Source organism: Chiloscyllium plagiosum, chromosome 5, assembly GCF_004010195.1.
Source record: "Chiloscyllium plagiosum isolate BGI_BamShark_2017 chromosome 5, ASM401019v2, whole genome shotgun sequence".
Taxonomy (NCBI): Eukaryota; Metazoa; Chordata; class Chondrichthyes; order Orectolobiformes; family Hemiscylliidae; genus Chiloscyllium; species Chiloscyllium plagiosum.
The window spans coordinates 62,755,463-62,770,194 of NC_057714.1; the positions used below are offsets into that span (position 1 = coordinate 62,755,463).

A 14,732-nucleotide genomic window follows, 5' to 3' on the forward strand; every position below is an offset into this window, starting at 1 on the left:
ATAACATATGTTTGTAAAGTTAAAAAAAATTGCTAATAAATATATTTACAAAAGAAACACAAGATGGCTGAAAGAAGTTGAACAAGACTAACAGTCTGTCCCAGCCTTTAAGAAAAGGAAACAATGGTACCTTTGAACAAACTACTCCAAAGCCAGTAAAGGGGGCCTTGAGTGGCATACATCCTGAACAGTTATAAGAATATGCCTGAGACAAACAAGCTTATGTTCTCAGATCAACTAATGAAAGAATTATTACATCCCGAAGCAGTGAACACCAGGTGCAATTGATAATAGCATGCTAAATGCCCTGAATAGCTACCGCAACAACAGGTAGCTATTTCATAGTAAACAGTTATGCCTTGATTACTCTGAAATTTTAAGCAATAGTTTCTAGTTAGAGATTCTCCAACATAAACACAGATACATGTAACCAAAACATTTATGCCTATGTGTGAAAGTTAATTAGCTTTAGGAAGTACCATCATGAGCCTTGGACAAAATAAATTGTTCACAGACATTAATCACAAGAGTACTAAGAGTAAATATAGCTACATCTGACCTTAACTAACTTCAGAACAGAAATCAATATTACAAATCTTACAGCAACCAGTTAAAACTAAATGGCTTTTGTATTTTTACGTATATGATTAGAACAGTGGTAAGTATAAGGGAGTAATTAAATGGAATACAGTCAATAATAGAATTCAAGAGATAAGCCAGTCTGAAACAGATTTAAGGGAATATGGCCTGTGATGTTTGAATGTGAATGAATAAGATGCATAGAGAGATCCCAGGGACTAGACATTGGAATGGCTGGTAAACACTTCGAGGTCATGGATGCTGAGACTGGTCAGATGGGTGTATATTACTGACTAGGTGTTTTACCAGATTGGGTGTATGGATTAGGAGGGAAGGACTGAAGTTAGAACATTGTACGTAATCATTGTAATACAGAAATGTATAAGAATACTACTTTTTACAGTAAGTGTTAGTGTATCATTGATCTATCTTCTGATCTGAGCAAATGATTAAGCGAATAATTGAGTTCGTACATCGAGGCCAGATTCAGGGAAGATCCTTTGGCCCTCTCTTTGCTTTAAACAGTTTCTGCATTAATAAACTTCCATCTGCCTGCCTCCTGAGCCTTCATTCCCTACCAGGGAAAAACACTCCTACACCAACACAAGACACTTATTCACAATCTTGATATGCATGGTCACTACAGCTGAATGCCAGAGAACAGAAAACATCTATCTTGGATGACAAAATAGCATTCACTATAAGCACCACCCTAGTAAAACTGAAGACCATGGAGATCAAAAAGGAAATTCAACAATGCCAGAGTAATGCTCGTCACAAAAAAATGGAAGCAAGTTTGGTTCAACTAGGTTTAACTGCACGCCAGCGGCATGGTAGGAAGGGTTGGGGCTACTGGTCCATCTACTTCTATCACCAGGCCTGTTGCATATTGTAAAAAAAATTTTTCAAACATCAAGTTCATCTTACCGCCTCTTGGCGGCTTCGTTTAAGGAAGAAAGCTCAGTAAAGCGGAGAATCCATGTGGTTCCGGCCATTCCTCATGGCTACATTCTGGTGGGTTCTTCAACTATGCTGCTTTGGTAACGACGTTGAAGACAAGGTGGATTTGGGCCCAGGATTCAAATGACCAACCTAGGATTCCTTTTGGCAGCTTTGGTGGAGGCCTGAGATTCCTTTTAACGGTGGTTTTCAGCAGCGTCAGACTACGACTCTGTGGCTTTTCTTCGGCATCGATGGGATGCAGCTTGGCATCTGAACTCTGGGTGGGAGGATTCCTCTGAGCCATGAAATAGATTAAATTCTCTTTTTTTGAATTTCTTTCTTTACTTTAAATTACATTATTGTGGAAGGATTGTAATTCTAAACTTTTTATTTCTCCATTTTTCTAATTTATTACTATGATTTTCTACTTTTGAAGATTCTGTAATGCTGAAATTTTTCTTTTCCTCCCCCCCCCCCGCCCAGAGTTTTACTCAAGAATCTGTACCTTGGTACCTCAGAACCTATGATGGCACCATAAATGGCAATTTGTGAACTTTTCACTATACTCATGTACGTACCAAAAACTTTTAATCATGTATGACGATCTCCCCTTGTTGTGTAGTTGGCAACAAAGATTATGGCTGGAAATGTGTTGCTGGAAAAGCGCAGGTCAGGCAGCATCCAGGGAACAGGAGAATCTTCAGGGCTTATGTTTGAAACGTCGATTCTCCTGTTCCCTGGATGCTGCCTGACCTGCTGCGCTTTTCCAGCAACACATTTCCAGCTCTGATCTCCAGCATCTGCAGACCTCACTTTCTCAACAAAGATTATGGATTGATCTGGATTGAAATGTCATTATTTGTGGGCCAGCCTTCAGACTATAGGAAAACTATAGCAAAACTTATGTAAAAAAATTAACAGGACAAAAATTTAAAAAAGGGAAACAGTACTTCCTCCACTCCCAGAAGCCTACCCACAACACTTAGATGATCAACTATGTAGGAAATTTTCCCATATAATTTTGGCATTATTTTTACATAGAAATCAAACACACTCTGCTTCAAAAAAAATTGTAGTTAGTTGATTACCTTTTCAACTGTGTCTAGAGGTGAAGATGGAGTCTGTTGTGCATCACATTCTCTCTGCACAAACACAGTTCCTGGGTTAATCATTTCAGGGTATGGGGTGTTTACATAGGTCCCTGCGGTAGGCTAATTACGAGGGGGAAAATTACAAATAAACTTAATTCTTTGCATTGAAGCATTCTTAGAGTATAGTCACAGAAACAATGTAAGGAACTGTTATACAGTAAATTAAGTTCAACTAAATGATCTAAATTTAAGCTATTCACATCAATTAAAGAACTCAATACTTCCAAATTAAACGATGATTATTGTCAAATTCAATTCTGGACTTTGAAGAGGAAAACAAAGTTGCAACTGCAATTCAGATGCCTATTTTTCATTTCCACTAATGTAAATTAGAAACTCTACGAGACTTTGTTTCACCTACAAAGAAATAGCCTCTCTCTTTGAAGTTATTTGAATATCCAATCCAAAATTTGTCAAACCAATTCATTTTCTATGCCAAATAACTAGAATCATACAGGTTTTGGATGGAATGCCGTTGGCCTTAAACAAAGCAAATTACGAATAAATTTAAGAAAACATCCTTGCTCCATTATAACCAAACAGCTTTCTCAGCAATAAAATTTGCACTTGAATATTCTAATCTAAATACTTTGTAAGCAATAGAAAAACATATCCCATCAATTGGTCTGCACAAAAGTAATTAAATTTCATTATAGAGATGTACATGCCGACCAGATATCCCAACCCAATCTAGTCCCACCAACCAGCACCTGGCCCATATCCCTCGAAACCTTTCCTATTCATATACCCATACAAATGCTTCTTAAATGTTGCAATTGTATTAGTCTCCACCACTTCCTCTGGCAGCTCATTCCATATATGTATTACCCTTGGCGTGAAAAGGTTGCCCCTTAGGTCTCTTTCCCCTTTCACCCTAAACCTATGCCCTCTAGATTTTCCCACCCGAGGGAAACTTTGTCAATTTGTCCTATCCATGCCCCTCATAATTTTGTGAACCTCTAAGGTCACCACTCAGTATTTGACGCTCCAGAGAAAACAGCCCAAGCCTGTTCAGCCTCTCCCTATAGCTCAAATCCTCCAACCCTGGCAACATCCTTTTCTGAACCCTTTCAAGTTTCACAACATCTTTCCGATAAGGAGGAGACCAGAATTGCATGTAATATTCCAACAGTGGCCTAACCGATGTTCTCTACAGCCGCAACATGACCTCCCAAGTCCTGTACTCAATACTCTGACCAATAAAGGAAAGCATACCAAATGCCTTCTTCACTATCCTATCTACCTGCGACTCCACTTTAAAGGAGCTATGAACCTGCACTCCAAGGTCTCTTTGTTCAGCAACACTCCCTAGGACCTTACCATTAAGTGTACAAGTACTTCTAAGATTTGCTTTCCCAAAACGCAGCACCTCGCATTTATCTGAATTAAACTCCATTTGCCACTTCTCAGCCCATTGGCCCATCTGGTCCAGATCCTGTTGTAATCTGGAGGTAACCCTATTCACTGTCCACTACACCTCCAATTTTGGTGTCATCTGCAAACTTACTAACTGTACCGCTTATGCTCGAATTCAAATCATTTATGTAAATGACAAAAAGTAGAGGACCCAGCACCGATCCTTCTGGCATTCCACTGGTCACAGGCCTCCAGTCTGAAAAACAACCCTCCACCACCACCCTGTCTTATACCTCTGAACCAGTTCTGTACCCAAATGGCTAGTTGCCCCTGTATTCCACTAAATCTAACCTTGCTAATCAGTCTCACATGGGGAATGTTGTCGAACACCTTACTGAAGTCCATATAGATCACAGTCATCACTTTCCCCTCATCAATCCTCTTTGTTACTTCCTCAAAAAACTCTTATCAAATTTGAGAGACATTATTTCCCACCCATAAAGCCATGTTGACTATCCTTAATCAGCCCATGCCTTTCCAAATGCATGTACATCATGACTCTCAGGATTCCCTCCAACAATTTGTCCACCACTGACGTCAGGCTCACTGGTCTATAGTTCCCTGGCTTGTCCTTACCACCTTTCTTAAACAGTGACACCACGTTAGCCAACCTCTAGTCTTCTGGAACCTCACCTGTGACTATCGATGATACAAATATCTCAGCAAGAGGCCCAGCAATCACTTCTCTAGCTTCCTACAGAGTTCTAGGGTACACCTGATCGGGTCCTGGGGATTTATCCACCTTCATGGGTTTCAAGACATCCAGCACTTCCTCTGTAATATGGACAGTTTTCAAGATGTCACCATCTATTTTCCAGTATTCTACATCTTCCATGTCCTTTTCCACAGTAAATACTGATGCAAAATACTCGTTCAGTATCTCCCGCATTTTCTGCAGCTCCACCCAAAGGCCGCCTTGCTGATCTTTGAGGGATGCTATTCTCTCCCTTGCTACCCTTTTGACCTTAATGTATTGGTTAAATACCCTTTGGATTCTCCTTAATTCTATTTGCCAAAGCTATCTCATGTCCCCTTTTTGCTCTGATTTCCCTTTTAAGTATACTCCTACTTTCTTTATACTCTAAGGATTCACTCGATCTATCCTGTCTATACCTGACATATGCTTCCTTCTTTTTCTTAACCAAACCCTCAATTTCTTTAGTCATCCAGCATTCCCTATACCCACCAGCCTTTCCTTTCAACCTAACAGGAAGATACTTTCTCTGGATTCTCGTTATCTCATTTCTGAAGGCTTCCCATTTTCCAGCTGTCCCTTTACCTGCAAACATCTGCCCCCAATCAGCATTTGAAAGTCCTTGCCTAATACTGTCAAAATTGGCCTTCTTCCAATTTAGAACTTAGAGGTGTAGTAACACAATTTTACTTAAATGCAATGTAGTGTTATGAAACACACTCATCTGGAATTGAATATATTACAATTGCAATTAGTTTACTTGTATTTGCCATTTTCTACATAAACTCCTGTATAAGCAATAAATATAAACAGGCTTCCATAACTTCAGTCATTCTATAGCGCTGAAATGAAGCTAAGCTCGAAATATGGGGAGCAACTAATGCCAACACCCTTAACTAATTTTCTATTAACACAAAAAGCGTAATACATATTATTTCTATGTTAACCTATATGTATTAGATAATCCCTGTACTTAACTAGCTTTCTCAATCTTGGGCAACTAAGCTAATTGACATAACTAATTATGTTCTACCATAAACTAGACAAATGAACAGCAGAATTATGCCACCTTCCATAAGTGAATAAATATTGTTTGTTTAAAAATTTAACCAGTTTATCAGTTACCATCACCTGAGGCATCATCCATCTCCATTGACCTCCTGGTGGCCACTGTGTTGCTGCCTGTAATTAGATTTACATTAAATTAGATTACCTAAAGTATGGAAGCAGACCCTTCAGCTCAACAAGTCCACACTGACCCTCCGAAGAGTAAACCACCCAGATCCATGCCCCATATTTACCCCTGACTAATACATATAATACTACGGATAATTTAGCATAGCCAATTCACCTAACCTGCACATCTTTGGATTGTGGGAGGAAACCGGAGCACCCGAAGGAAACCCACACAGACATTGGGAGAATGTCTATGTGGAATTTGCAGTCACCAGAGGCAGGGATTGAACCTGGGTCCCTGGCATTGAGGCAGCAGTGCTAACCACTGATCCAACATGTTGCCCTATTAGCACCAAATAAATTATTTACTTTTCTGAAAAAGAACCGAATACCTTCTTTCTACATTATGTTATCTGTAATGCCTTGCAATTTTCCTAAATTTTGATGAACAATGTATCAGTAAGGAATTAAAGTAAAAGTGCCAGAGAAATGCAGCAAGTTTGGCAGCAGCTTTGGAGAGAGAATCAGTTGACATTTTAAGTCCAATGAGACTTATTAGGAACTGAGAAAGAGTTGGAAAATGCCAGTTTTTTTTATCCTGCTGACAAAAAGGAGAACCAATTGTAACAGATGGTGAAGGTGCCCATAGCTAAAGGCAAAGGGAGTACCAATGGTAGTAATGGAAAGTTATATAGAAGAATAATTAATAGCAGAACAAAAATCAGTCAGCTCTGCTAAGAGCAAATCCATGTAAATGAGAGCAGGACATGCCAGGTTGCACTGCCTAGGTCAGTAAACAGACATCTGTGTGATGACAGTTGCTAACGTGAACTTGTACTTCAATTATACTTGATGTTATGCTCATATGCTTTTACTTTCCTGTCAAAATCATGGAGCACTAATTGAATGCCAAAAGAAACTAATAGTCTGTATATCGCAGGTAGTTGGTTAACTCACCAAGCTGCTGGGTTATCAGGCAGACGTTTCATTACCACGTTGGGTAACATCACCAATGCGACTTCCACGAAGTGCTGTTGTTCTGTCCTGCTTGACTTTTGTATGGTCAAGTCTATTGGAGTGAGTGTCACTTCCAGGTCTTCTCTGTTGTGGTTTGTACACTGGGTTTGTGTGTTTGATGGCTTTTTTGGTTGAAACCCAGGCTTCAAAGAACACTATGGAGTGTTCTAGAATGGTGACATTGTCACAGTTGAATTGATTGCCCTCTACGTCTGCGTGAGGGAGAGTCGATCATGTCGTTCAGTTACCAGTTGGTGTTTGAGAAGTCTGATGGCTAGTTTTCTTTGTTTGTCCGATGTAGTGCTTGTTGCAGCTGTTGCAAGGGATTTTGTATACCATGTTGGTCCTACATGTTGTGGATATGGGGTTCTTTGTCCTGGTAAGTAGTTGGCGTAGTGTGACTGTTAGTTGGTGTGCTACCTAATACCTAGTAGTTGTAACAGTCTGGCAGTTAATTCTGATATGTTCTCCACACAAGGTAGGGTGACCAGTGTGTTGGTAGGTAGTGTCTTCTTGGTCCTCTGTTGGACAGGCATTGGATGAAGCTTATGGGGTATCCAATGTTAGCAAAGATTTTATGTATCCTTCTGCATGAAAACCATGTCGTAGAAGGGGAACTTGAAAGTCTTGTGAAAAATAAAATTAAATAAAGCAATGTGATGTTGCTTTACAAGAGATTAAACTAGCTGAGGAAAAAAAAAGCAATCCATAGGCAATTTCTTACGAATTTAGCCAATTAACCTCCAGATTGATGAGCACACATTCTTCAGGTGTTACCAACCTATACTTACACAACATATTTAGGCAATTTGGAGAGGTGGTGATGGCTTCAAATGGACAAAGCCCATACCAGATTAACAGAAAATTCATACTCCAAATTCTCACCAGCTTTGGGGAATAAACAAAATTTATTCCTCTATTTGCGGATAAGACTGGACACAAAATATCAGTTTTCATACAGGAATCTTACTGACAGATGTCTGCTACCACTGTTTACAAAGGACTGACTAATAACTTTGCTTTTTTTCCAAAGATGAACCAGAAAAAAGGGACAATTCAATCCAGATCAACGCAAGTTGATGCACTTAAGGACAAGAAACAAGGCAACATGACCGGTATGACTCTGAGAAGTACCAAGTTTCAGAAGGACCTTGGTGTGCATATATACCAGTCCCTTAAAGATATTATGACAGGTCGATAAAGTGGTGACGGCATTTGGTATACTTGCCTTTACTTGCTGAAGCATCAAGATGAAGAGCAGGGAAGTTACGTTGGAAATGTATACACCATTGGTTAGACCACAGCTAGAGTTTGAATGTAGTTGTGGAACCATTATGAGAGAGATGTGATGGCATTGGAGAGGATGCAGAGAAGATTTACCAGTACGCTGCTTGGGTAGAGACATTCAATTCTGAGAAAAGACTGGACAGACTCGTTTTGGTTTCCTTAGAGCATACGAGATCAAGAGGGGACATGATTGAGATGTATAAAACTATGACGGGCAGACAGAAATATTCCCCTTGGTGGAGGAATCAATAGCCAGTGGTACAGATTTAAGTTAAGAGGCAGATGGTTTAGAGGAGATGCAAGGGCATTTTTTTCAACCAGAGGATAATAGAAATCTGGAACTCATTGCCTGCAAGGGTGGTAGAAGCAGAAAACCTCGCAACATTTGAGAATTCAGACGCACAATTACGATGGCAAGACATACAATGCTTTACATACAGTGCTTTAGGGTGGTTGTTTTTGACCAATGTGGATACAATGGGCTGATAGGCCTTTTCTGGGCTGTAGATCTTGGACTCTTAAGAGAAATGTTCCACATAACCACAGACATGTTAGTATCTATCGCCACACAATTGATTTAGAGAAAGTGACAAGTGAAAGGGAAAACTGGTCAAAGTGAGAACAAGCTCAAGCTGGCAGGGGACGGAGATGGTTGAAGATTGTTCAGGCCTCCTTTCAAAGTTGGAGCAAATAACCTTCAGACAATTCTGACTGAGGATGTGGAATTGTTGAATGGATTGCAACGAAGTAGCAACTGGGCCAAGGAATCTGGAAATTGTGAAACAGCAAAAGTGTCAAGAACCACCACAAACGTTTGTGGGAAGAGATTGAATGAGAAGAAATAAATTCAGTGGGGCTGAAATAATGCAAGAATCTTCCAAGGCAGTCCTAGTTGAGGATTTGTGAAGAGAGATGCAGTCTGTGTAAATTTGGAAGCTATTAGATGGGAAGCTCTTAGGACAAGAGGAGATCAATGACAGTCCTGAAAGCAACTCAATTTTCAGCAGTGGTGTCATGCCCAGCAAGGAATAGGAGCAAATGTTAAAGCTGGTGCTCAGCCTCATCCAAGTAAATGTCGGTACATCAGGGAACAGAATCACCATTGATATTCCATCTCTTTCCAGCCCTCTTCAGTTCCAAAAAGGAGATTGCTGGACTTGAAATGTCAATGCTTTTCTCCCCACAGATGCAGCCAAATTTGCCAAGAACTTCTAGTACGCACTTCCTTCATATAACATCTGCAGCATACACAGCTTGGCTTTTGCTTCAGTGTAAAGCACATATTCTACAGATTTGATCTCAATTTATCAGAAGCACTTATTTTATGGTGGAATCTTATTCCTCAAAAGATATCTGCCATACTAATCTGCAGCTTGCTAAAATAATTGGAGAGGGAAGGAACAGGGAAAAAAATTGAAAGTAACAAGGTTTAACTCTTTAATCATACCTTTATATAGCAGGGAGAAGGGGAGATTGGGAATGGGTGACAAAGATCCTCACCACTTTCAACAATCAGGCTGCAAAGTGAGGGGAGTGCATCTGTGCTGAAGGGTAGATTGAATATCTTCAAACAGCTAGGTAGAACTCCTCCATAAGGTTACTCCCAATCACTTGTCCAGCTGCAACATTTAGAATGAAACCTTGGGTGAAAGTGGCATTTGTGACACTCAAATACTTGTTTGTCTTTGCAGCCTCTGGATCACAGCCCCACACGCAACACGCAAAGTGCACAATTCTGAAGAAAAAGGAATATTCAGGAAAACCAACATTCCATCCAATCTTTTGCCAGCATAGAGACAGAGATATTCAGTGGAAAGGTATCTAGAGTAGTATGGGGTCACATTCTTGCGAACACAGCACTGACAAAAGCTCACAAGTGGAAGAGATAGAAATGGTTGAGGTGTCTCTCACAACAGACAGGTCCCTACTGAATTCAGTACAGATGATAAACCTTGAGACTCTGTCATTAAAGGGCTGATGGAGATGTACAGACAAGGAGTGGAACCACTGGCAGAGGAGAGATCACGTGGACTGGAACAAAAACAGAAGCATCTGCCTAAATTCCGTCTGGTGTTGTGGCTCCAGCATGCATGTTGAAGCAGTCTCTGTGGAGTGGGCGGCTGCCACTATGGACAGCCAAAAAATATCAGATCAGTAAGCTGTCAGATATATCCTCTGACTTCCAATACATCACACGAGTATAAATGCATTCAAAGAGTCAGTGACCTAGGGGACAAGTGCAGAAGGACCTTAAACTCCCTCAAGGGTGAAGGGAGGTGCCACTGTTCAACGGCATGGAGACACCCAGAGATGGTCCTTTCGGGACAATCCAGAGGAGCCCCTTCGTGTGTGCAAGAGACCCCAAACAGCTAGAGTGCTTATAGTATGAGCAACCTGAGAAAGCCTACCAAAGTCATCTGAGGCTTAGGTGCAGCTGCAAAGATGCACCATAATATTGCATTAGGAAGAGAAAGGTTCACAAACATTGAAGTCACTTTGGGTACACAAATGTCGACCTCAGTACAGAATTTCACTGGAAACTAGAACAGCATTTTCACCTGCAGTCCTCAAGCCTGCAAACCTCCATACTGATAAGTTGAAGGGTCAATAAAAAATAACTTTAAGGTGAAAGGCAGAAATTTGAGTGAAAAAAAAGCTTTCACCCAGACAGTGGTGGGAATTTGGAATGCCCTGCCTAGTTGGGTGGTTTAAGTGGAAACCTCAAGCTTTAAAAGTATTGCACGAGCACTCGAAATTTCATAATATTCAGGGATATGGGTCAAGTGCTGGAAGTGTAGAGTGCAGTGTACTTGTGTAGATTTAGGGCAGATTTTGTTGATGCAAACTCAATGTACCAAAGGTCATCTTCTGTTCTGTATGATTCTATTATGTCCACTGACCAGCAAATTGAACAGGAATTTATTCGTAACACAGGAACGAAATAACAGAATATGTATAGCACCATATCTGAAAGCTCCACACTTGGAAAACAAGTATTTCCTGTAAAGCAGGAACACCTCTGCATTCCAACTGGCTATTACTGCTGAATGTTCAGAAAAGTTCATGCAAAAACATTAATTTGCAATCTAGCCACAACCACATTATCACAGGCCTGTCTACTTTGTCTCACTTTTCCTTTGGCTTCTTCAAAATCAGCATTTGCCCCTTCAGTAACTCCTTTCTTCCCTTGTCCAAGAAATCAGGTGTTTGCTACATCTCCACCTTAAATTATCAACAAGTCTTTGAGCCAAATTGCGCAGTGCTCAACGGACAATACTGAAATCTTGTCCAACAAATGCTGCAGGGCACCCTCCGTGATCCAGGAAACAAAACATCTTGAAAAACACATTTATTGTTCTGTGATTGCTCTAGTAGATGCAGGAAACAGCACTACAGCACTGTTGTCCATCATTTCAAGGGTTTTTCGCAACTGTCATTAGCCGTGCCATCTTGAACATGCCTTGTCACTCAATGATGCCACTGGGCAAACATTCAAAGAATCTAGGAGTTGTGCGGAATGCAAGGGCTACTACAGATCCCTAGAAAGCGGGTGCAAACCTTCAGGAATTGTCGTCTGTGGCCTCAAATAAGCTGAAAGTTGATGGTGTACAATACTTGCCAAATCTGGCTGAATGCTGACATGGAACTCTGAACATCATACGCATACAGTCAATGGCTCCTTGAATCCACGGAAATTCAGCAATGACTGTCAACCTGAGTTATGGCAGTGTGGCTATCTTGTTCCATGGTGATCTAGACAAACTAAACTGATTTCCTGTAGCGTACACTCAAATGTACTTCTGGACAGCTGATAGAGATGTCACACAAGTTTCCAGTTGAGTTTTGAAAGGAGGAATTACTATTCGTAATTTTTACATCTTATTTGCCTTTAAACGTGTAGTGAATGCTTCTCTTTAACGTAATGGCATCAACAAATGGTCACACAATAGACGATTTTCCAGTTACTGGTAATACCTTCTTTGGGATGTTTGCTGTTGGTAAACTTGTGCAAACAGCTCACTGCACATTATCAGTACATCTTAATTAGAAAACTACATGGATGAATTTATTTTATTTTCAATTATCTCACTCTTGTACCCTCCCCCTTGAATATATTTCTTTCCGGTCTGCAACACAGACCCCAAAAAAGTGGCCGATGAACTTCTAATGTCCAGTCTATCCTCCTGTCACTATTGGCTCTTTTTCCAATTCTTGTGCGTCAGTCACATTCCATTAGAAATCCCCATGATAGGCCACACCTTTACATCCTCCCCTATTCAATTTGTTTGTTCTTCCTATAACAGCAAGTATCCCCACTAAATTGCCCATTCTTAACTGTCCCTGTTGCCCAGGTTCTTTGAGATTCTCTCCTTATCCCAGCCTACTACCTTCATCCTCCAGGATTCTTGCAGTTTCACTAACTACTTTTGAACTGCAATCTCCTACTCTCTTTTGCACCCAGCCCACTATTCTGCAAATAATTTTTGTTGACTCCACTTTTTAGATTGCGCACCTTTTTAAAGTTAAGGAATGCTTATCTGTGCCAGTCAGGCTTATCTCATTGAGCCAATGGCCGTTTCAAATGTGTAGATTATTAGCAGCAGTCATTATTCATTTTATAAGTGTTTAAATGTAGAAGCTTGACTATCTATGAATGCATCTTCTCATGACTGCTGAACATGGAAATCCTCATCCCCAGCTCTGGAAGTGTTTGAATAAATTAAACTTGTTTCTGAAGAAGCCAAGTAAAGGATCAACATTTTACTAACCATAGCTTGAAGAAAGCAGTTTAACCTACAGGTGCACATCTTGTATTTTCATAGATGTGACTACACCCATACAAACACTTCTTTTTAGTTAACAAAATTACATCTATGAATATCACAGCACGCTGGAATTACTCTAAAAAGCATTCACGACATGTTAATGAACACAAAACAGATCCTACAGTAGTTTTGGAAGGCCAACACACTAGAAGCTTTGAGAACCAAAAAACAGAAGTTTAACCCATTCTCGAGAAACATAAAATTTGGGTTCCACTCAATTACGTTCCCCCATCTGCTCTAAAACTTTTGATGGATCCTGAATATTCTACCCATAAAATTTTATCTGAATGAATTGAAAGTAACAGTCTACTGAAAGTAACATTTTGTAAACTTCCTGAAAAATATAAACAAAACTATGAGGGTTAAATACTAGATTCTGTGCAAATTTAAATATATTTGAAGAATGAAAAGATACAAAGCCATGGAGAAAGATTAGACAAGGAGAATTACTCTACCAAAGAACAGACAGAAAAAGACCAGACTTCCTGTGGAATAAACATCTACGATTCAATAAAAAAAGTTGGAAAACTAGACTCTTAAAACAAAAATCTGTCCACAATAAATGCATTTCTCAAAAAAAACCATTCGATAAATTTTAGTATACTCTTTACTCTTCTGCTCAGAAGGTATTGTTCAAACTATAGATTAGATTCCCTACAGTATGTGAACAGGCCATTTGGCACAACAGATCCACACCGACCCTCCGAAGTGTAACCCACCCAAACCCATTCCCCTAACCTATATTTACCCCTGACTAACGCACCTAATGCTATAGGTAATTTAGCACGGCCAATTCACCTAACCTGCACATCTTTTGATTGTGGGAGGAAACCCATGCAGACATGGGGAAAATGTGCAAACTCCACACAGACAATTACCAAAGGTGAGAATCGAACCCGGGTCCCTGGCACTGTGAAGCAGCAGTGCTAACGACTGAGCCAACATGCCTCCCACAGCAACCATGCCACCCATACCAATGATCAGTAACAAAGACTAAACAAATTCCATTTCTAAATAACTAATTATATTGGTATTTAAGATTTAGTTCAGATAACAAACACCTAGCAAAGCTGGAGAAACTAAAGTCTAAGAGCACCTGTGTGGACACGGCAAGAGTTAATATTTTCAAGTCCAATGACTCGCCTTCAATTTCAAGTCATTGGACTCAAAACCTTAAAACTGGTTTCTCTAACCACAGATGCTGTCAGACTTGCCAAAAATCTCAGCATTGGTATTTATTTCAGATCGCCAGCAATTCACAATATTCTGCTATTAACACAGTAATTCTGTTCACGTTGCTATTAGAAAGCAAAACACTGCAGAAACTGGAAACCTGAAACAAACAGACGACTGCAGAAACTTAGCAGGCCTGGCTATATCTATAGAGAAGAGAGACAGCCTGACGAGTTATACAGGACTTGAAATATTAACTTACTCTCTTTCCCCAGAGATGTTGTTAGATCTGCTGAGTTTCTCCAGAATTCTCAGTATTTGTTCCACTTTCTAATAGCTTTGGTTGAGTCACTAAAAAAGTCATGATACCAAGCATCTCCCCATTGGAGTCTGGGAAGGGTTAATGGGAACAATTGCAAAATGTCTCTGCTTCCCTTGTTGAGGTTTATATTGCCAAAAGGTTCATATACT

At 40.1% G+C, this 14,732-nt stretch overlaps 1 protein-coding gene across 8 annotated transcripts in view; it reads right to left on the reverse strand.

The window, feature by feature from the left end:
- Nucleotides 1–14,732, reverse strand: part of dazl (deleted in azoospermia-like) — a 178,582-nt gene that overhangs the window by 72,658 nt on the left and 91,192 nt on the right. For 4 of the 8 annotated variants that reach the window (XM_043690185.1, XM_043690181.1, XM_043690180.1 and 1 more), the window contains exons 8-9: nucleotides 5,908–5,964; nucleotides 2,610–2,732 (exon numbers count right to left, since the gene is read on the reverse strand). In XM_043690185.1, the coding sequence (XP_043546120.1) occupies nucleotides 2,610–2,732; nucleotides 5,908–5,964 (180 nt within the window). Of the gene's footprint in view, nucleotides 1–1,361; nucleotides 1,817–2,609; nucleotides 2,733–5,907; nucleotides 5,965–14,732 lie in introns of those variants that run through there. The other 4 variants (XM_043690177.1, XM_043690182.1, XM_043690179.1 and 1 more) reach the window with 3 other exon arrangements.